At 33.6% G+C, this 24,404-nt stretch overlaps 1 protein-coding gene across 6 annotated transcripts; it reads left to right on the top strand.

The window, feature by feature from the left end:
* Nucleotides 1-1,103: 1,103 nt before the first annotated feature.
* Nucleotides 1,104-23,754, top strand: Pten (phosphatase and tensin-like protein). Of its 6 annotated transcripts, none has more exons than XR_010437202.1 (12): nt 1,105-1,377; nt 4,350-4,614; nt 5,852-6,024; nt 6,080-6,224; nt 7,018-7,202; nt 7,264-7,371; nt 8,466-8,631; nt 9,517-9,626; nt 16,906-17,151; nt 17,208-17,568; nt 19,999-20,139; nt 23,597-23,754. XR_010437202.1 is itself a non-coding variant. In XM_064690765.1 (11 exons), exons 2-11 carry the CDS (start codon nt 4,410-4,412, stop codon nt 17,688-17,690), a joined length of 1,770 nt encoding a protein of 589 aa, XP_064546835.1. In that variant the 5' UTR covers nt 1,104-1,377; nt 4,350-4,409; the 3' UTR covers nt 17,691-17,764. The 6 variants fall into 6 exon arrangements, 3 of the variants coding, with proteins under 3 accessions (XP_064546835.1, XP_064546836.1, XP_064546837.1); XR_010437201.1 differs by lacking the exon at nt 23,597-23,754 and adding an exon at nt 21,622-21,939; XR_010437203.1 differs by lacking the exon at nt 23,597-23,754 and adding an exon at nt 21,622-21,939 and having other exon boundaries at nt 1,106-1,377; nt 20,013-20,139.
* The last annotated feature ends 650 nt before the right edge of the window (nt 23,755-24,404 follow it).

Genomic DNA, 24,404 nt, shown 5'->3' with positions numbered 1-24,404 from the left:
TGATAAAGTTCATAAGTAGAGCAAATATCTCGTTCCCTATTTTCGATGGGTCTTGAGTCAGAAAGAGCTTATAAAATAGGAGAGTCTATGGGTTTCCCAAAATCATATCCAATTGCAAAGGTATTGAAAGACTATTAATATTGGCACACAATTTGACTTATTTTATATTTTATTTTATATTGGTTAGCTCCTATTCTGATGAAAGTCAGAATTAAATTGTGCTGGCGAAAATGTGGTAGGCAGCCATATATATCGTTATCACCTGCACCTAGCATCAAAATTAAATTACTTGTTGTTTGTATGATAAAAATTCCCACAGATATAATTTTGGGTTGAGAACGTGTGCTGATATCTCTCAATCTGCTCAATCTATCCCAAATAATACTTTCTATTTTGGGTTTAATAAGCGTAGTATTCCACTAAAGGGGGGATAATAACTCAATAAATCGGGGTAGGGGCCAAATTCTCTAGTCGCCTAGTCCCGCGGGGCGTATATACGCCAATTTACCCTGGATGCTTTTCAACGATAACTTTCCTGTACACATGTCTTTTTCGGTTCGGAACATGCGAAGGTTCCACATTCCGCTTAGCCTAGTCAAATTCGTTTGTATGCTCGAATGAGACTGAATTGAGGAGTAATATACCCGTTCTTTTGTTGGTTTCCCATAAATTTAAAGTTAAAAAATGGTAACAAAATTAAGATGCGAAACTAAGCATTTTTAAATAGAATTTCTAAAAATTTAAGACGCGTAAAATTTTTGTAATCGGTTATGAGATCGAGGATCTATAATCAAAAATGCAGGTTTATCTCCAAAAAAAAAAGATGTAACTACTACATTTAAATTTCAAAAATAATGCACCCTTACTTAATGATCCTTAAACGAACAACACGAATGAGAATGGTTTAACGATTGATGTTGTGCCTCGAAATAACACGCCGAATGATGACAGGAGTCACGAACGATTAACGATAGGCCGGATCTTCATTCGTTCAGATTGGCAAGTAGTTCATTCGAACTTATTCAGAACGATTCGATACAATTCAGTACTATTAAAAGTAGATTGAATCACCCTGTGTAGTTCATGTTAGACATTATTATTGACAGATAACTCGAGAATTTACTTAAAAGTGCATGGGCTATTCTTTAGGTTTTTTATTATATTTTATGATCGTAAGCTAATAATGTCAAATTCGTTATTTGTGATTATTTGGTGATATACGTATATATGAGCGATAAAAAACAAAGTTTAAATTCCATAACAAAAATGTTGACATCTTCAACTCAAATATTAATAGCAATGAAAACAGCCCAAAATTGAATAAAATCAGTGTTAAATCTTCTGAAGGCGATATAAAGGAGTTGTAGTGTGTTACATGTATGTACATACATCAATTCACTTTCAAACATATGAAGTTTATATGCAAGGAAGAGTTGGACTTAATGCCTATTTGCTTTGGCATTCTAACTATTTGTTGGTGTATGACTTTTGTAGTTTGTTTTTCTCTTACATACTTACTATTCCCTTAGAATTGTCATAATTTAGCGACTCCTGGTTTATGTACTTGCATGAATTTCTAAAAATGTGTTAGTGTTGCGAATTACATATATATACATATAAATATATACATATATATATATTTATGCTACACATACAAGTGTCTTATGTACATTATGAGGCAATGTATATGGATTGTTTTGTAGTGCACACCAAAGAACCATATTTTACTATATGTAAGTATTTTATAAGTTACGCAGAATCTCTTTAATCTCATGTTTAAAATGAACAATGTATACATGGGTTTACATATAAGTGTGTACATATGTGTTCTGATAGCTAAATGCAAATGAACATGCAAGTTAATATATGTATGTTACCAAATGCAAATATAGTTCGTTGGTCGATCATTTACCTAAAAATCCTTAAAGAAATGTTAAAAAGCCAATAATATACCTAAGTTTAAAACCAGTGGCGTTACTTTGTTTAAAAAATATTTCATTTTCCTGAACGATTAATTTTTTTTAGGAGCTGAGCTCAAAATATCATTTGATTTGTAATTAAATGTTAGGAGTTACTAAAAAGTGATAAAAATGTTTTCTGTACATACTAGTTTATATGAACCCAAAGATCCGCCTAATCGATCATTTAAGATCGGTGATAAGTTTCGATTTCACATACCCACAATACGCATCCTACCAATAATGCGACTAACATATTTTTTTGTAACGAAAAAACTAACTCGCAGAAGGGCAACAAAAAACGTATAAATTCAGTTTTCTAGGCGTCCGTAAAGTTTGACTAACAGCGATTGGCTGGTTGTTGAGTAAATGCTTTCCTCGGATCCATTTAATAGCGCAAGCAACATTAATGCAACCCGAGACTGTCAGAAAAGCCTCGTGGATGCCGGGTACAAATCTCGCACACCTGGACGAAAACCTTTTGTGTATGCTAGAAAGTTTATAGCATCAGCTAATGCACATACATGTAGAATGAAGCATCTCCGACCCCATCAAGTGAATAAATTCTAAGTCAGCATCAATAGCTTAGTTGATCCAACGATATCCGTAGGTATGATCGCATCCATCTCAGAAGATTTAAGAGTTACGGACTTGATTTTCAAAGTAGCTCCTCCTAAGGCCCGCGCAGTACGAGGTTGTTTCTAATAATGGGTAACTTGCAACTTTGACAGAGCAAGGACGGGGACTACCAGCCTATATAATATATTATGAGTAAAAGAAATTCATTTTCAAACTTAATTTTAAACGAAGTTGCTCGGATTACCCATCACTAAGAAGAGTAACGCGCGTACATTTGATTGCAAAATTTCTAGCCTGGCTTTTCGCTCTTCAGACGAACGAATGCCGATCTTGTGGCTTGTTGACACGAGCATCAAAATCAGACGCCAGACTGCCTTCAGCAGAGCTGGTCCATGGTGCTCAACGTTGTTTTCTTTTCGAAGAACATTGAGCGAAAAAACATTATACTTATGAACGACGCTTAGAACTTTTCCTTAATCCATGATAAATTACCTTAGATATTATTTAATTGTAAAGGCAAAGGAAGAAATAATAAATGCTTTTCCCAAAGCACACCTTGTGCAATAACTTTTGTCATACTCGCCCACATAAATTGACTACTTTTATTTTTGCAGAGTGTAAGCAGGAGAAGGCGAGCAAGCACTTGTTTGCATGTGTGAATTATGCATGCATGAGTACACCAAAATATGTATATATGTGTTGTTATTCACTGCAGTCGCTTTTGCAGCCGAAGAATTAATTTTCTTAGTTTTCTAGCGCTGACCAAAACCTATCCCAAATTTGTATTCTCATTAGTATGTATGTCGTCTACTGTTGATATTTAATAAATTTTTAACTTAATTCTTAATTGCATTTTTTTTTATTTCTCAATTAAGAGAGTACATTCTATTTTTAGCTTTCTCACTCTTTAAGCTGTGAGATTGCAAATGTTCTGATTTAGTTTTCATTCTGAATTTTGTGAAAATCATAGTATCATCTTGTTGAATGGCGTTACTCATCTCATATGTTTAATGGCTAGTGATGATATGTTTGAAGTCTTGTGGAAATTCTGAAATTATTCTTCATACAGATCTTCGGAAAGGAGGTTAAACCCGATTGGATGGTAAACTAAATGTTAAAAAAGTTTTTCACGAATTTTAAACAGTTGCGATACATTTTTTAAGCCCGTTTCCTAACCTTCACAAGATCAATACAGTAAGAATCAGCATGCTAGCTCTTACAGTTTTGAGCGTGCGTCGATCACCAATCATTGGGTATATATAACGACTAAACATTTTAAGCGTTAAAGATTTTATCAGGGAGATCGATCATTAAAATCAGTTCAGATTTGCGGTAGTGCATGTACGAACCTTTAAAAAAAGGACTAAAAAAAATAACGCTTGTATCACGTTCATAGAAAAGAAAATATTTTTCGTTTTCAAATGACACTGTAAGTTAAAAAATTAATGGTGCAGCCATTTCGCGTTTTCAGAAATAGATTAATATTGTCGTACAGACTAGGTATATTTAATTTTCTAGGCACCTTACCATAAAAAAACACAATTTGCACAATAATCATAAACTATTATTGAGGAATTCATTATTCATAGAGAGCCGTTGGAAGAAGAAGCACGGCTGTTTGCGGCGGGCGTGCTTGAGTGTGTATGTTTACAAGGAAGTTTTAGTGTATGTCTATCTATAGCCCTATCGACTAGGAAAAATACTATTTGCGTACTGTATTTGATTGTGCATGAATAACTATCATATTTATAAAAATGCTAATTAGATTATGTAGGTACTACTTTAACAATTTTTATAATCTTTTTTTTTCAGGTGTTGCATGTTCTCAACAAAAATGGTTTATTCAGGAACGCTTGTAATAAATATATTGATATGACGGGACATATTAATAATGAAACAGAAATTAAAGCATATAGTTATAATAAAAAACAAATTATAATTTATAAAAGACAACAATCATCATATTTGGAGACCAATATGGCAAACACAATATCTATAATGTCCAATGCGTTACGAAATGTTGTGAGCAAAAAACGCAGACGCTACAAGGAAAAAGGATTTAATTTGGATCTTTCCTGTAAGAATTACCTTTGCATTATTTATATATTATTAGTGTTTATCAATATACAAACCTTATAAAGCTAAAGCATTTTAAGAGATTCCATAAAAAAAATTCTAATTCCAATTTATTTAGTGCTCAATCGGATATTCTATTTATCTTGTAACTTACCGATCACATAAGTTTTTTTCGAGACTTCACTTACATTTGCCAAAACGAATGTTCTGCTCTCTAAATAGATATTCTTACAAGCTTCTTAATATTTGTTTTGAATCTTGACAGTACACTCTGATCTAAAAGTAAATATTCCTTGATCAGGCAATTGTAACAATTTTTCTTTTGCGCTACTGCCCGGAACTCTAAAGATGCGAATATCTTATCGCTTCTTACTTAATTTAGTTTGTAATTAGAAAATGAGTTCTGAGTACTGAATCGATGGCACACCTCATTGGTAGTCCATCTAAAGCCGGTCTCGCAGTATATGGCCTCAACTAGACGTTTCCGATAGCCGTTGAAACGATTGCAGTGGCCCTTTGCAGGTCGGCTTAATATATCTATAATATGTACCATGTGGAGCATAGGTTGCCCAACTGCTTCTTGGTGTCGAAGCTCAGCCATGCAGTTCCTTAATAACTATTGTATACGGCCACTCCCCTTCGAGTTGGTTCGGGTGCAAGTTTATATAAGCTGCTTCGAATAATTTTTTAAAAATCTCCTAATGTGTCTCCATCTTCGGCATTAATCGGGCTGCTGAGGTATAGGTCAACAAATACCACTCCCATAACTCAGTCAAAATTCTACCGATTTTCATAAGGCTTGACTTTTTGTTCATGGTTTGATCTCCATATCAATTTGGCATCTAAACTTTGTCCATACTATGTAGAACCCATTTTTTTACCCAGGAAGAAAAAAGAAAGGGTAGATGATTTTTCATTTTCACACAGATTTAAAGATAAGTTTCTAGTTTCTTGGATAAAAACAAATTAATATCATATATAGTTCTACGGATGTTTGAAAAAGTGTAAGTCGCACTTCAAACAGCTTTTCCATGAAATCTTTGATAATAAGTTTGAAGCGAATGCTCAACAAAAAAAGTTGTAAACAATTTTATTCAAAATATAGTTTAAGCGCTAACATACAAGGGCAAGTCATGTAAAAGTACAAATTGCACGATTTTAACCATTGAACCGTATTAGTCAGTCAGTTTATTTAGTATATGATTACCAATGTGTTAAATTCCTTTCTTTTTTTTCAGATATATGCCCTAATATTATTGCGATGGGATATCCTGCGCCAGACATATTCGAAGGCATTTACCGAAATCGCCTAGATGATGTTTATAAATTTCTGGAAGAAAATCACGGAGATCATTACAGAATATATAATTTATGCCAAGAACGGAGTTACGACATTAATAAATTTCACAGGGTTAGATACAAAAAGTTAATATCGTCAAAGCTTGCATAAAAATTTACATTTCTAGAGAGTTGCAACTTACCCATTTGAGGATCATAACCCTCCCACCATTGAGCTGATACAACGTTTCTGTCATGACGTTGATTCCTGGCTTAACAGAGACCCGTTAAATGTCGTAGCCGTGCATTGCAAAGCTGGAAAAGGAAGAACCGGTAAGCAAAACTCTATTTTTATATTATTTCTCAAAAGAACTTACGAATATTGGTTTCTATTTATCTATTTGCTTTTGTTGCATATGAGTTGGTAATATTTGTGAACTATGAAATATAAAAAAAAAACGCTGCTCTTACATTTAAACTAGAATATAATAGGTCCTGCTGACACCTAGTGTTCTTAGTTATAATTGATCCTTTGTTAAAAAAAGCATCTATCCTTATCTATCTATCTATCTATACGGAAGTAATGCCTTGCAAAGAGATGTAACGCCCAACAATAGAACACATTGAAAATAGGGGGCATAAATTTATGTAACTCCTTGCCGTTTACACTGTGCATTGTTCATCACTCGTTCAGTCAGGACCAGCTATTTTGTATATGTAGCTGGTGAGCGTGGTATGTACTTCCTATTATCACGTGTGTATAGGCTGTAGTTATCATTGTCATATGTTACACATGAATTGGCTAGTTCCGTAAAACCGGTTTAAGCTCATGTTTGTTATTATAATGACCAATACCATAATCATATATACCTTTAGTAGGAATATTTATAAGAAATTGAGAGGTGGGGTATATTCTAGTCGGGTATCCTTGACTCTTGAACTCCCTTTTAATAAACGTTTTGAGCTGATATGGCTATATGGTTTTCAACCTTAACGTAACGATATCATCCAAATCAAAGCTATAGATTCGATTAGTCATCTATTATAGGCAGCTTCTTTAATTTAGATTTCTTGAGTACTTGTACTAAAATATAGTACATAATTTTTGAAAATTTATATTTAACAGGTACAATGATATGTGCATATTTGGTCCATAGTAAATTGAAGAAAACAGCAGATGATGCGTTGGCCTATTATGACGAAAAACGTACAAAAGACCGGAAAGGAGTAACAATTCCATCTCAACGTAGATATGTTCAGTATTATTCAAATTTAATCCCAGATGTACGGTATGAAGTAACAACTCTTTACGTAAGTATGCACTTCAATTTATCTGTAAGAAACCTTTAGCAAAGTTTTTTCATTTTTAAAGGTTTCTGAAATCCGTTTTACCGAGACAAATTACTTGCATAATCTTGGTACAGTGCAATGTTCAATTTCTGACAGGCAAGACTCTTCAACAGACAAACTTAAGGCGCATGTATGTATATATATTTGTTTAAACAAACTAACATGTTTGGGTTTTGAATGTGAAATTATATTTTAAAAAATATAATTGAAACTATCTAGCAAATACTATTTTTGGGCTCGTGGCTACGTAGACGATTCCGTATATACGTTTGTTTCCATGCTTTTGTTTGGAATAAACTACTCTGTTACTCTGAACTTGAGTAAGATAAGAATCAAATTGTCCCGTTTTACAGTCTTATGTGTTTATCCGAGTCAACCTTGCAATGTCCGTCCTTGTCCTGTTTATTTCAAATGATCGATCGCTCACACAATTTTTGATTAAGTTATATATCGGGAGATAGATGGAACTAAGAAGTTTATCAAGAACGCAATTTACGTATAAAATCTGGGTCCAAGGGAAGAAAAAGCACAATAACTCAGAGGCCCGACATTCCAATTAACCGGTTGTCTGAATATAAGATACTTGGCCGGCAACGATGTTCCTTTGAGGAAACAAGATCGGTAGCTGACCTAGTGTACCAGCTGTCAAAAATGCAGACATACGGCAATATGCTGTTGCACTACCGACATAAGCATAAATACTTTGAACAGGCAACTAGATATCCCGTCTATGCCCGGAAACTATCTACATGCATCGACCTCGTCAATTCTCTGGAGCAGCCCCTAGAACAGCTAGTAAAGGTAAACCAACTCGGCCTATTGGGAGGGAGGCACATCTTCGAAGACCCGTTGTACAGCTTGAAGTGGCTCACTGGGAGGCTCACGTCTATCAGTTGTTAACTGTTTGTTATGGTATACAACAAATTCGAGCCTTAATCGATTGTTGCAAGTGCCTTAGCGTGCTTCACAACTTATTTCACTAACGTAAGAAGCGATTAAAATAAAACTTAAAAGTTTCATCTTGATTTTCATGATAAGGTAAAACGCACGAAAATGGTTGAAAATTTTATAGGTAAAACAGCATTTTAAAGAAGCGCCTTTATCCACACAGAACATCTATTACAAATATGCGGTTTTCACATTATGAGTACCAGTTTTTACATGTTATGTTTTCACTTTATATAGTAAGCGCATTCATTATTTTTTATTTCTTCTTTTACCTAGGAACTGAAAACTTGGACAATTGATTTTCAAAAAACTTTTATATTGGATATAAGTAATTCACCCTTGACAGTTTCTGGTGATATTAAAGTCGAACTTACTCAAAAATCATCAAGGAAGATGATTTGCCACTTCTGGCTTAATACATTCTTTTTGCAAAATAATGCGGGTATGTATGAATTTTCTAAATAAATAAAATTTATAATCTATTAGATACCTTAAGAGTGAACGTATTTGAAGTAGCAGGCAGTGGGATTGAATTGGGAATTGAGAAGCATATGCTTTGGTAAATAATAATGTTCGAAATTGCGTCTCTAGTGAATTTGAATGACATAACCTTGTCACCATTGCATATCAAGCTTAGATTGATCAAAACATTTGTAAAAGCTATTCGATGGACCATCAAATTAAAAAACTTTTGGAAAATGAGGAGTTTGAATTATATTTTCACATCAGATGAGCAAGACCCCTGGACTCATTCATAAATGCGAACTATATTTGAATCGTCCAAAAATATATACAAAAGAAGAAGATTATGAATCAACAAAAAGTGCTCTAGTCGTATAGCCTGACTGGAAGAAGCCCAGTCTTTTCTTCTACCAACCCCAGATGCAGCTCGCCCCGTGGTTGTTTGCTCAAGCGCAATACTTTTTAAAATATTTAATTGGTAAAGAAATATGCTAGTATTATTAGAAATATAAAGCGTATAAATAACATAATTAATCTATATTTAAAACTTACCAAATTAGCTAATGAGATTCTTGAGTAATGATCAAATGCAGGCTGACTTCTCAAAATACTTTAAAAATATTTAAACAGTAATTTACCATGTTAAGAACATCACAACTTAAAGGTGTTCGATATGAACAAATAATTATTATGTTTATTTTACTGGCGCCGAGGCCCTTTTCGGTTCATTGAATGATTCTAAAAAAGACGCTTACCAACGACTACACGTTTATGTATGGCAGGCTGCACTGTCAACATTAGTTCGATTGATTTTCAATTTTGTGGTGACACGCTTTAAATGTTTTCTTAATATTGTATATTTCAGCTAGCAGTACCGATGAAAACACCGATAAATTTACGCATACCTTAATTAAATCTGAAATTGATGGTGCACATAAAGACAAAGATCATAAATCGTTTTCGGAGGATTTTAAGGTAAAAATTATTTACTCATAACAAACAAAATAAAGTCTGAAAAGGACGTACTTAAATATTTTTGTGTGTTGTTCCTAAGGGCAGGTGTTACGTGGTCCGCAGAGTACTTGAAGGTTTATTTGAGTGGCAGCAAAGCACATTAATGCCGGAAAAACCAACAGTGCGACAGGTGGTAGAGATAGTATAACAAATCGCTAAAATATGTAAGGCAGTGAATAATGTCTCTTTGGTGACGGCCTGAATCAGTTTAAATGTGTGCCTCAACTTCGAATTGCGAGCTTTACGGCTTTGCAAAATGGTATAAAATTCCCAAATCGGACATTATTTGGCTGAGATATTCCAAAAAATCATCAAAAAAAGTTGACTACAAACGAATCTGTTTTTAGTCAACGACTCGTTTTAACCCATCGATTTTTAAAATGTTTGAATGCCAATTGATAGTAGGGATCCGTTCATCAAAAAAAGTTGACTACAAACGAATCTGTTTTTAGTCAACGACTCGTTTTAACCCATCGATTTTTAAAATGTTTGTATGCCAATTGATAGTAGGGATCCGTACGAATTCAAAAAGGTATAACATTTCAAAATCTAACAATATTTACCCGAGATATTAAAAAATAATCATCAAAAAGTTGTGATTATCGAACCGACCCCGATTTTTAGAAAAAACGTGATGTAACCCCTTGCCATTTGGCCAATTTGGGTGAAAATTTAGATTTTCATTTTTTGATGCCAATCGATATTACTGATCCTTACGAGTCCAAAATGGTATAAAATTCCCAAATCGGACATTATTTGGCAGAGATATTCCAAAAAATCATCAAAAATGGTTGACTTTACAAAGGAATCTAATTTTGACCAACCACTCGATTTAACCCATCGATTTTTAAAATGTTTGAATGCCAATTGATAGTAGGGATCCGTACGAATTCAAAAAGGTATAACATTTCAATATCTGACATCAAAAAAGGTTGACTTTACAAACGAATCTGTTTTTGGTCAACCACTCGTTTTTACCAATCGATTTTTAAAATGTTTGAATGCCAATTGATAATAGGGATCCCTACGAATTCAAAAAGGTATAACATTTTAAAGTCTGACAATATTTACCCGAGATATTCAAAAAAAAACATCAAAATAGTTGTGATTTTCGAACCGACCCCGATTTTTAGAAAAAACGTGATGTAACCCCTTGCCATTTGCCCAATTTGGGTGAAAATTTAGATTTTCATTTTTTGATGCCAATCGATAGTACTGATCCTTACGAGTCCAAAATGGTATAAAATTCCCAAATCTGACATTATTTGGCTGAGATATTCCAAAAAATCATCAAAAAAGGTTGACTTTGCAAACGAATCTGTTTTTGGTCAACCACTCGTTTTAACCAATCGATTTTTAAAATGTTTGAATGCCAATTGATAGTAGGGATCCCTACGAATTCAAAAAGGTATAACATTTCAAAATCTGACAATATTTACCTGAGATATTCAAAAAAAAACATCAAATAAGTTGTGATTTTCGAACCGACCCCGATTTTTAGAAAAAACGTGATGTAACCCCTTGCCATTTGCCCAATTTGGGTGAAAATTTAGATTTTCATTTTTTGATGCCAATCGATAGTACTGATCCTTACGAGTCCAAAATGGTATAAAATTCCCAAATCGGACATTATTTGGCTGAGATATTCCAAAAAATCATCAAAAAAGGTTGACTTTGCAAACGAATCTGTTTTTGGTCAACCACTCGTTTTAACCAATCGATTTTTAAAATGTTTGAATGCCAATTGATAGTAGGGATCCCTACGAATTCAAAAAGGTATAACATTTCAAAATCTGACAATATTTACCTGAGATATTCAAAAAAAAACATCAAATAAGTTGTGATTTTCGAACCGACCCCGATTTTTAGAAAAAACGTGATGTAACCCCTTGCCATTTGCCCAATTTGGGTGAAAATTTAGATTTTCATTTTTTGATGCCAATCGATAGTACTGATCCTTACGAGTCCAAAATGGTATAAAATTCCCAAATCGGACATTATTTGGCTGAGATATTCCAAAAAATCATCAAAAAAGGTTGACTTTACAAACGAATCTGTTTTTGGTCAACCACTCGTTTTAACCAATCGATTTTTAAAATGTTTGAATGCCAATTGATAATAGGGATCCCTACGAATTCAAAAAGGTATAACATTTTAAAGTCTGACAATATTTACCCGAGATATTCAAAAAAAAACATCAAAATAGTTGTGATTTTCGAACCGACCCCGATTTTTAGAAAAAACGTGATGTAACCCCTTGCCATTTTACACATGATATTCAGTTTTTGATGCCAATTAATAGTACTGATCCTTACGAGTCCAAAATGGTATAAAACTCCCAAATCGGACATTATTTGGCTGAGATATTCCAAAAAATCATCAAAAAAGGTTGACTTTACAAGCGAATCTGTTTTTGGTCAACCACTCGTTTTAACCAATCGATTTTTAAAATGTTTGAATGCCAATTGATAGTAGGGATCCGTACGAATTCAAAAAGGTATAACATTTCAAAATCTGACAATATTTACCCGAGATATTAAAAAAATATCATCAAAAAAGTTATGTTCTTCGAACCGACCCCGATTTTTAGAAAAAACGTGATGTAACCCCTTGCCATTTTGCCGATTTTGGTGAAAATTTAGATTTTCATTTTTTTGATACCAATCGATAGAACTGATCCTTACGAGTCCAAAATGGTATAAAATTCCCAAATCGGACATTATTTGGCTGAGATATTCCAAAAAAGTCATTATCGAACCGACCCCGATTTTTAGAAAAAACGTGATGGTAACCCCTTGCCATTTTGCCGATTTTGGTGAAAATTTAGATTTTCAATTTTTTGATGCTAATCGATAGTACTGATCCTTACGAGTCCAAAATGGTATAAAATTCCCAAATCGGACATTATTTGGCAGAGATATTCCAAAAAATCATCAAAAAAGGTTGACTTTACAAGCGAATCTGTTTTTGGTCAACCACTCGTTTTAACCAATCGATTTTTAAAATGTTTGAATGCCAATTGATAGTAGGGATCCCTACGAATTCAAAAAGGTATAACATTTCAAAATCTGACAATATTTACCCGAGATATTCCAAAAAAATCATCAAAATAGTTGTGATTTTCGAACCGACCCCGATTTTTAGAAAATCGTGATGTAACCCGTAACCCCTTGCCATTTGGCCAATTTGGGTGAAAATTTAGATTTTCATTTTTTTGATACCAATCGATAGAACTGATCCTTACGAGTCCAAAATGGTATAAAATTCCCAAATCGGACATTATTTGGCTGAGATATTCCAAAAAAGTCATTATCGAACCGACCCCGATTTTTAGAAAAAACGTGATGGTAACCCCTTGCCATTTTGCCGATTTTGGTGAAAATTTAGATTTTCAATTTTTTGATGCTAATCGATAGTACTGATCCTTACGAGTCCAAAATGGTATAAAATTCCCAAATCGGACATTATTTGGCAGAGATATTCCAAAAAATCATCAAAAATGGTTGACTTTACAAAGGAATCTAATTTTGACCAAACCTCGATTTAACCCATCGATTTTTAAAATGTTTGAATGCCAATTGATAGTAGGGATCCGTACGAATTCAAAAAGGTATAACATTTCAATATCTGACATCAAAAAAGGTTGACTTTACAAACGAATCTGTTTTTGGTCAACCACTCGTTTTTACCAATCGATTTTAAATGTTTGAATGCCAATTGATAGTAGGGATCCCTACGAATTCAAAAAGGTATAACATTTCAAAATCTGACAATATTTACCCGAGATATTCCAAAAAAATCATCAAAATAGTTGTGATTTTCGAACCGACCCCGATTTTTAGAAAATCGTGATGTAACCCGTAACCCCTTGCCATTTGGCCAATTTGGGTGAAAATTTAGATTTTCTTTTTTTGATCCCAATCGATAGAACTGATCCTTACGAGTCCAAAATGGTATAAAATTCCCAAATCGGACATTATTTGGCTGAGATATTCCAAAAAAGTCATTATCGAACCGACCCCGATTTTTAGAAAAAACGTGATGGTAACCCCTTGCCATTTGGCCAATTTGGGTGAAAATTTAGATTTTCATTTTTTTGATACCAATCGATAGAACTGATCCTTACGAGTCCAAAATGGTATAAAATTCCCAAATCGGACATTATTTGGCTGAGATATTCCAAAAAATCATCAAAAAAGGTTGACTTTACAAGCGAATCTGTTTTTGGTCAACCACTCGTTTTAACCAATCGATTTTTAAAATGTTTGAATGCCAATTGATAGTAGGGATCCGTACGAATTCAAAAAGGTATAACATTTCAAAATCTGACAATATTTACCCGAGATATTAAAAAAATATCATCAAAAAAGTTATGTTATTCGAACCGACCCCGATTTTTAGAAAAAACGTGATGTAACCCCTTGCCATTTGGCCAATTTGGGTGAAAATTTAGATTTTCAATTTTTTGATGCTAATCGATAGTACTGATCCTTACGAGTCCAAAATGGTATAAAATTCCCAAATCGGACATTATTTGGCAGAGATATTCCAAAATATCATCAAAAAAGGTTGACTTTACAAGCGAATCTGTTTTTGGTCAACCACTCGTTTTAAACAATCGATTTTTAAAATGTTTGAATGCCAATTGATAGTAGGGATCCCTACGAATTCAAAAAGGTATAACATTTCAAAATCTGACAATATTTACCCGAGATATTAAAAAAATATCATCAAAAAAGTTGTGATTTTCGAACCGACACCGATTTTTAGAAAAAACGTGATGTAACCCCTTGCCATTTGGCCAATTTGGGTGAAAATTTAGGTTTTCATTTTTTGATGCCAATCGATAGTACTGATCCTTACGAGTCCAAAATGGTATAAAATTCCCGAATCGGACATTATTTGGCTGAGATATTCCAAAAAATCATCAAAAAAGGTGACTTTACAAACGAATCTGTTTTTGGTCAACCACTCGTTTTAACCAATCGATTAAAATGTTTGAATGCCAATTGATAGTAGGGATCCCTACGAATTCAAAAAGGTATAACATTTCAAAATCTGACAATATTTACCCGAGATATTCAAAAAAAAACATCAAATAAGTTGTGATTTTCGAACCGACACCGATTTTTAGAAAAAATGTGATGTAACCCCTTGCCATTTGGCCAATTTGGGTGAAAATTTAGATTTTCATTTTGTGATGCCAATCGATAGTACTGATCCTTACGAGTCCAAAATGGTATAAAATTCCCAAATCGGACATTATTTGGCTGAGATATTCCAAAAAATCATCAAAAAAGGTTGACTTTACAAATGAATCTGTTTTTTGTCAACGACTCGTTTTAACCCATCGATTTTTAAAATGTTTGAATGCCAATTGATAGTAGGGATCCGTACGAATTTAAAAAGGTATAACATTTCAAAATCTGACAATGTTTACTCGAGATATTAAAAAAAATCATCAAAAAAGGTGACTTTACAAACGAATTTGTTTTTGGTCAACCACTCGTTTTAACCCATCGATTTTTAAAATGTTTGAATGCCAATTGATAGTAGGGATCCGTACGAATTCAAAAAGGTATAACATTTCAAAATATGACAATGTTTACCCGAGATATTCAAAAAAAATCATCAAAAAAGTTGTGATTTTCGAACCGACCCCGATTTTTAGAAAAAACGTGATGTAACCCCTTGCCATTTGGCCAACTTGGGTGAAAATTTAGATTTTCATTTTCTTGATGCCAATCGATAGTACTGATCCTTACGAGTCCAAAATGGTATAAAATTCCCAAATCGGACATTATTTGGCTGAGATATTCCAAAAAATCATCAAAAAAGGTGACTTTACAAACGAATCTGTTTTTGGTCAACCACTCGTTTTAACCCATCGATTTTTAAAATGTTTGAATGCCAATTGATAGTAGGGATCCCTACGAATTCAAAAAGGTATAACATTTCAAAATATGACAATGTTTACCCGAGATATTCAAAAAAATTATCAAAAAATTGTGATTTTCGAACCGACCCCGATTTTAAAAAAAAAACGTGATGTAACCCCTTGCCATTTGACCAATTTGGCTGAAAATTTAGATTTTCATTTTTGATGCCAATCGATAGTACTGATCCTTACGAGTCCAAAATGGTATAAAATTCCCAACTGTTAACTAGCTGTTGTTTAACATTTCTCTGCAAGGTAGCTGTTAATTAACATAACACTGTTAACAGCTGCTGCTATGAAGGGGGCGTGAGATTTGAACGGAAATTTGGCAAAAATACCAGGCGAACAGAAATGCCCAGTAGGCAGACGAACTAAAATTTTTATGAATGAAAAATTTCATTGCATACCCACAAAGGTACAAAAAGAGCATACATATTTCTGGACCGTTTCTGTGCGCATTTTGCAGAGATTCTGTCGTTCACTAGGACTATATCAATAGTTTGGTATGACCAAGGATATGTGGGTCTACTAGGTACCGTCGATTGGGCGGGGGATTTTGCTGGGCGATAGCTGAAAGAAAAAGCATTCATATTTTTTGACCATTTCGGTCATTTAGGTTCGTTAGGACGTTATCTTTGGTAGCGTAAAACCAAGGATAAATGGGTCATCTAGGAACCATTGGTGTTGCTTGTGCTTTTATATAGTTAATATATAATTTTATTTATTTCTCTCTTTTTCGTTTACATTTATGTACTTACATCTAGTTTAGTTTAGTGTTTCTTTTTGCACTTTTATCATTTTGTTTGTTTCGCTTTGTTTCAAACTTAATTTCAAAGCCTTACATATGAACCTCATGAATACGTGTTTCAGCGATTTTTAAAATTCAATTTTTTGCCTTCAAGATTCTTACCACAAGACTAACATGGGCGGAAACTGTTGATTCCAACTTTATGGTTTTTTTTTACATGTTGTTTGCTTAATTTCAATTTTACTGTTATTGTGGGAACAACTTAAATTAAATTTACATTAATATTTACAATAAAACTTATTCTACTGTTAAGTCTAACATAAAAAATGTACAAGGGTAGGGTGTTTATATAAACCGATCTGAGAGATCGATTGGATAACCAACTTTATGGTTATTTATTCGATGCATTTTAAAGATATTTTTTAATAGATGTGCAGTTCAGATCCCCGGGCGGAAACTCGTTGGGAAAGTAACATCTAAAATTATTAAAACCCGCTGGAATAAATATATATAACGAAATAATATTAACTTGAATTTCTTTTTCGTACTTGCAGATCTCTCTTGTATTTATAAAAGAAAAAAAATGCTTCGACAGTATAAACGCTGAACCGTCTGCAGAAAATAATTGGAGCCATAATCGAAGCTCGGATTTTTTTCCTGGTGATAATGATAAGAATCTGAACAGTGAGGGTTCTGATATAAACTCTCCGTCCTCAAGTCGTTTGTTCGAAGGTCCATTTCATACCAGTGATGAAATAGGTGAAACAAAATCGCACCTAATAGAACATAACAGAAAACTTGTAAGTGTAATGTGCTAGAAAAAAAAATTCTAAAGATATAAACGTATTTTTGTTAGACAAAAAATCAACACAAAAAATCAACTATCTCAAAACTTCCTGCGTTGACATCTAAACGAAAACAGTCTTCATCAAAATGCCCATTAAGCGTTAGTAATACTTCGTCAGGCAAGGACAACAAAAAGCTGCATATTTTTAATCAACCGTCCGCTATACCATTCGATAAAGTGCCAATAAGGAGGCATCACAATAAAATGTATGAAAAAACCTCTGATAGTCGACGTATATTTGATCGATGTAATATTTCCAACCTTTCTGGCGGGGATAAGATCTTCGAACAGAAGTCATACAATAATTGCAAACGATCATCTTCTGACTTGAATCAAACTGGTGAAGAAGGAGATGAAGATTGGGAATCCGGTGAGTCTACTCTTCACCTACTAACACCAAAATTACAACCATTACTTTTAGTATACCTTGTACCCAATTATTCAATATCGGAAACAACAAACAAAGGCAAACAATTTTCTTTAAACCAATAGCAATTACAAATACTTTTATCTAGCTCCCACTCAAAGAGTAATGTATATAAAATAATAATATTTTTATTAAGATAGATTTCCTTACTGCTTATTAAATTTTTTAACGGGTGACGGGTTAAAAATATCAAATCTCGAGCTCTTATGGTTACCAAAATCGCCGCGTTTATATATACGGACGGACAGTCGGCCCAAGAATAGCTTTGGGAAGTCCTTAGTAAGAAAGTGGAAGTGGCAGTGAAGTACATATATATTCTTGCTGAGCGTCAAAAGCCATGTACGTCTTTTCGTATTCATGAACGCTTAGATCTTGGAACCTAGAGGGCTACAGACTTGAAATTTTAAATGTATGTTTGTGGTTCTTCCACCTGATGCCTGATTCCCCGTTTAGCCAGAGCCGGCGATAGTGATATTCCATCCTGAGGATGGAAATCATTCGAAAAGTTTTGCACACGGCTGAAGGAAGTAATTGCGCTGTTGCTCTATACCAGAAATGCAGTATCGTCTGCGAATTTCGCTGTCAGTGTTTCACGGCTGTCTAAAATGGGATGATACCTTGTATAAACAGCATAAAAGATTGCCCCCTAAGGGACAGCAGTGCGAATGGGGATCATTCCGGAGTGAGCGGATTGACTTTCAGGAACAAATCTAGCTTGCCTACTGAAGCCATTCGGCAAACAGGGGCATAAGCTTATAAAAGAAACCCTCAGGCCAGACTGGGTCGAATGCCTGTTGAACGTCCGGGAAATCAGCGGCACAGTACAACAATACTCAACAATGCTCAACCGCACTGTGGCGTCACTCGGATTCGAATTGATGGTTTGGTAGAGCATCTGCAGAGGTTTTTATTTTACTATGTTCTGAAACTATAAAAACCCTTCTATCTGATTCAATTTTAAGGCAATGCATTTTACAACTTTGTGCGCCTCTCGCACAGATATAATAAACGTTTGCTTTAATGGTAATGAAATGTACAATAATAATAAAATAAAAAAATCATGTTTAAAATGCCTCAGGGAAATAAGTATATGTGCATTTTTATTTTTTGCCTTCGAAAGTCTTCTTTATATATGGAATACGATTTCCAACCTTCTTAAGAATTTCGATAGTTACAGTTATATTTAGCGGCAGACCGACAGACTTATAAATAACACCGCTTATTTACAAGTAAACGGAAATTTTCACGACTTGTAATTCCAGTTTAGTGTGCCGGGTACATATATAAAAAATGTCTTAAAAAATGGGTTTAAATTTACTTTAAACGATGGTTAGATTGGCCGGATTTGGGAAGTTTTTAATAAATGTCGGGTTTTTGTTGTGAGACTTAAAAGAGTCGGGTTTTTGTTGTGAGACTTAAAAGAGTCTGGGTCAGATTATTATATTATGATCCAATGTTGACAAAATGTTGCTCATATGTTAATTTGCTACACTATCTCTGCAGCGATATGCATATTTTCTGTATTTGCATTTTTAAAATAATAAAATAGTTTTGTGCAATTGTATGTAACAGAGAAAAAAACCTTTTCCGGTCCCATAAGGTATTTATATATATTTATATATACATATATGTATATTTATCGGCATTAAAAGGCAAATCCATTAAACCATGTCCGTCCGAGTGTCCGTACCTCCGTCCGTATTATTGAACGCACCGATCTCAGAGACAATACGAGCTTGGGACTTTAAAAGTTAGAGACTTGCCTTGTTTCCATAAAGTCAATAAAAATCGATAATGGTATCCTGGCCTCTTCGGAGATATAAAGATGTATGCAACGATTGCACTTTTATTTAATGTTTACGTTTTTGCGTGTTTGTTACCTTATGAATTTTGTATGAATGTACACATACGCTTGTATAAACATTTAAGGTATTTGTTTACAATTTAATAATATAATAATATTTTATCAATTTACCAAGGGTAGTTTACTATGTTTACCAGAGTTAAATATTGTGGTCTTTAGACAAATTTGTACTATTATTATTTCTTTGCGAACAATGCCCTTACTCGCTGTAAAATTATTCTCCCCGCGAAGCTACCAATCCCTAGCTTCAAAAATGTATTAAGTCTACAAGTGAAGGCTGAGTTCAGTAAAAGCTTCGAATGTTATATAAATATTCAGCAATACATCTCGTCCAACACCCTTACAATAAAAAAAACAAAGTTCATCATGGCAATCCAAGCCAGAACTGATAGGTTGGGTAGCAGCCAAGTTTGTCTACTTAGTACCAATATTGTAAGTTGTTCTATGATTTATTCTGCGATCTATAGTCAGAGTAAGTTGTTATGTATTAAAGAAAATGAATTTCCAAGATCTTAATTTACAGAACTATGGAGCTAGTACAACCGGCACTACATAAGGAGACAGATTTCAACAATGTTCCGCTGAGTTCTGAGAATTGTTACTAAGGCCTGCTGTATCTACCTTAAGCAGCAGAGTCATCAAAAAATGTGGTGAGTCTCTTTTGTGCAGTCACCAAAAATAACTTGTTCAGAGTGAAAAAAAGCCCGGAAACTTGAATATTTTTTCGAATATCCCATATGTAGTTTGAAAGTTTTGTTCAATTTCAACTATTTTAATGTAAAAACTTGTTGTACCATGACAAATAACATTCGTATATGCTCAAACTGTCAATTGATTTAAAATTGTGGCTTAAATTAGTGGATTGTTCTAATTGATTATTTATTTGTTTTATAGCTATGGGGAGGTGGCAATAGCTGTTAAATAAGCTTCACGTCAAAATTGATAACTCTATCTCTTAAAACCAAAGAGATTTGCTCAAAAAACAGGATTTCGATATCGATTCTTATCGGTTGGGTGGAAACCGCAATTTATCGATTATCGGAAACAAACTCGTACTACGCGGGCACAACGTTGACGTTAATAATTACAAGTCTCTCGCTCTTTTAGGGTTTGAGAACGACGCGTTCATATATACGGACGGACAAACAGACAGACGGACATGGCTAGACCGACTCGGCTATTGATGCTGATCAAGAATATATCTACTTAATGAGGTCGGTCCCGCTGGATGTTACATACCTTTGCACAAAAAGATTACCATTTTTTGGGTTCAGCCTGGGCCGAATGTTCTATCATATATGGCTACGTCCAGTCGGCCATAATGAGAAGAATCTCACTCATTTCTATTTTATAAATAACTGAAATGACAAATGAAATAATTATAATTTACGTAACATTTTTGTTTTGGTTTTGTGGGGAATAAAAACTAACATTTTTTTTTAATTTTTGCAAAATTTTTAATGGGTCTGGCCCGTCGATGTGCAAAATTTGTTGTTTAAAGAAAAGAATCGTCTAAATTATTTAGATGACTGTGTGTTTTGAGATTTAACACAAGAAGAATCCACAGATGCATGCAAGTTTGCATTTGCTTCATCCAATCAAACTAATTGAGTAGAATCTCATTTATTTTGTTTAATAAAAAGCTTGTTATTATAAAAGGACCGCAAAAGGACTTTTTCTTTGATACGTTTGGGCCTGGTTTCCCTATATTTGTGTAATAGTATTTGGAAGGTAGGTTTATTTTCACTTATGTTATTATTATTTTAATGTTTCCACTATACTTTTATATGTCTTTCGATTTTATTTATGTTTATGTTTCATTCTTTAAAATTCTTCTTCTTCGCAAGAAAAAAATTCGACCAAAAATTAAATATTTTTAATTTGTTTACAATTAAATAGTAACTTAGAGTTCTCTCAGCGATTCTACTCTACACACAAAATGTCCGTACTCGGATCTATAGTATATAGTTCAATTGTTGTTGTATTAGCTAAAGATAAATAATAGTTTAGTAATTTCTCTCAATTATGCTATCTGAACGTAAAACATTTATAGTCAAGTACTTTTAACAAAAGACGATACCTTCTTCTTCTTCTTCTTCTTGTTATTGAGCCCTTTTCATTTTTAATTTCAGATTTATATCCGGGGTGATATCAACATCAACCATGACAAGAGGTGATAGCACACCACTCCACACTTTTTGGCTGCCATTATGTTATTTATTTATTTTTAAAATGTAAAAACAACAAGCTTGTACAGTTTATGTTTTTAAGGATAAGCTCTAGAAAGCGGTTATTGTTTTAGCCTAAACTAAAAATAAGAGTATAATTTTAGCTCAAAGAAAAGCCCTGTCACTGTATATTTTTGTAGCCTTTCCTGAAAATATAAGCAAAATTAAATAGTACTGTTGCAACATGTAAAATTAAGCTGCACAGTGTTGTTCCACTTCAAATTCGATTACGTGTTTTGGTTGCTTTGGCGTGTGACTGACAAATTCACAAATATAGAGAAATCTCATGCTTGCCCCCTTCACACCCAACGATTGAATAACTGTGGGTAAACATATTTATTATTATTCTTATTATTTATATTAATGTTTTATAATTATGATCAAACCCAATTAATTGAGACGAGCACGAGAAATTATTGGAAAACTGTTTGAATTTCGCATAATTATTTTTACAAGGTAATTGTTTACAAGGTGAAACCGAAAAGTCTACTTGTAAATTTAATAATAATAATATTTCATATGAGATATAAACCACTGTCAAGAAGAAATCGTAGGAACTATCGGATAGTAATTGACTTTTCTTGAGAAAATATTTTTTTGTTTATAAAACGTTTTGATTTTTATATTATACCCTGATCCCATTGAAAATTGGTAATAAATTCTTCGTCAGCGACATTAGCTGAGTCGATCTAGTCATGTCCGTCTGTATGTATGAACGCATCGATCTCAGAACCTATAAAAGCAAGAGTCTTGAAAATTTGTCCTACTGTCCGCGCCGTACGAGTTGCCAACAATCGATAACTGGTCCCGTTTTCAAGCGATCGATAAAAATTGACGGAGTTCTGAAAATACAGGTAGATTTAAATTTTTCACGGGCGGGAAGTGGTGAAGCAAAAAACTTGAAACAGGCAAGTCTGGGAAATACCGGCGACTATATTATATAGTTCCAATATGAACAGTGCGTTCGAAATTAAATATTTGTACGGAACACAGTTGGCTAAGTATTGATTTCTCGCATATCTGCTCCATATTTTTTAATGGTATTTGTCACTTCGAAATAAACAGTTTTTTATGTTTTAAGTAAATCTTTATGGTATGTTTTGTGTCTGTAACTCGTATAGTCCAATATAGGCTCAAAAAAACGAGGCTAATAATCGAGTTACATAGATTTTTAACTCTCGGTTGCATTTCTTCCTTTTGAAGGGACGACTAATATGAAAAAAACAAGGGTTTGGATGCGAAATTATTGTGTTTAAGCTCATTTTTTTTATAGGGGTACCTACAACAGGCACCTGTGTGGAAATTTGGCGAAAACTGTGAAACTTGTTTCCTTATTATCAATTTAAAGCTCATTTTCAATGATCTTTGTCAGAATTTATTTGATACCCCTTCACATGTTCACGACAAGACTAACATGGGGGTGGGGATCAAGATGGTACTGGTGGAAGGAAAGGTATCTAAAATTTGTAGCACCAAACTTTCCTCGGGCAAGGCCGGAGAATACACGCTAGTAAGGAAAATATGCATATAATAAATATGTGCATACAATAATTACAATATATCTGCTCATCCCAACCATTTTTTTATTACTTCCTTTAAAGTATGGCCTTTATCTTTAATCCAAATAAAAACGAAACTCTATTTAAGTAAAAGTTGTTGATGCAGAAACGCGTCTATGGTCTTATTTCATAGTCCGAAACGCATTTGCTGCGCAAAAAAAATAAAGAAACACATTTTTGTGTGGAAGTGGATTAGCCAATTGGCAAATTCAAATTCTTCTTGATATTAGAGTATTAATCACCAAATCGATATTATATCATTGATTCATTATTCTTTAACAAATGTCTAAATAATGCATACATTTATTATTATATTGCAGGTGAATCAACATACCTTTAAATAAATTGTATTTTGGACCTTCTTTTCTCGGAGATCTACAGATATTTTAATAATAGCTGCTAACATTTGTTTTTATAAATGTATCTGAATTTGTAAATATATATTTAGACCTAAAATAGAATTATTATTATAAATTAATTTCTTTTTGGATTTGTACTTTACGACATTAAGCAAGGAAAAATAAAATAAAATTCGTCTTAGTTTGTTATACAAATGAGCAAAATGATACAAGTACATTTTATTACATTACATTTTAGTCATATTTACATTTTAAATGTATATACGAGTTAATACCAGCAAATCGATGTCTGCTGGTCCAGCTGAAAGACCGGATGCCGACGCTACAAAGTAGCTTCATCGACCGCTGATATTCGTTGAAAAAAAGTGGAGATCGGTATCGAGCACCTGAAACAGCTATTTACCAAAATCCAAGAAGGTCAATGTCAAAATCTAGATTTTCATTTTTCCAATGCCAATCGATAGTAATGATCCTTACGAGTCCAAAATGGTATAAAATTCCCAAATCGGACATTATTTGACAGAGATATTCAAAAAAAATCATTAAAGCTCATTAGGACAAACCCGTATAATTTGCAAGTATAACACTGTCCGATACGGAACTAAACCAATCTACCGTAAAAAAGGAAATGCTAGCCATAATTTAGCCAACTAAATATTGGGTAGGGTATACCTAGCTCTATGGTTATAAGTTGAAAAGTATAACAGACTATAGACCATTAACATCGCTAATGAGTTTTAAATAGCCCAATACTAAGTTAGAACGTTAG

This window comes from Drosophila montana, unplaced genomic scaffold (assembly GCF_035044405.1).
Source record: "Drosophila montana isolate Dmon_TW-CO22-7 unplaced genomic scaffold, ASM3504440v1 contig_3285_1, whole genome shotgun sequence".
NCBI lineage: Eukaryota > Metazoa > Arthropoda > Insecta > Diptera > Drosophilidae > Drosophila > Drosophila montana.
The sequence above is the reverse complement of the archived record's forward strand: the minus strand, read 5'-3'. Positions and strand labels throughout refer to the sequence as shown.

Bases quoted from the DNA above. Each gene is read 5' to 3' on its own strand.
- Pten (XM_064690765.1), top strand. From the start codon at position 4,410: ATGACGGGACATATTAATAATGAAACAGAAATTAAAGCATATAGTTAT. The intron at 6,025-6,079 runs GTTAGATACAAA...TTACATTTCTAG, and splicing joins ACATTAATAAATTTCACAGG to AGAGTTGCAACTTACCCATT. The intron at 6,225-7,017 runs GTAAGCAAAACT...TATATTTAACAG, and splicing joins AGCTGGAAAAGGAAGAACCG to GTACAATGATATGTGCATAT.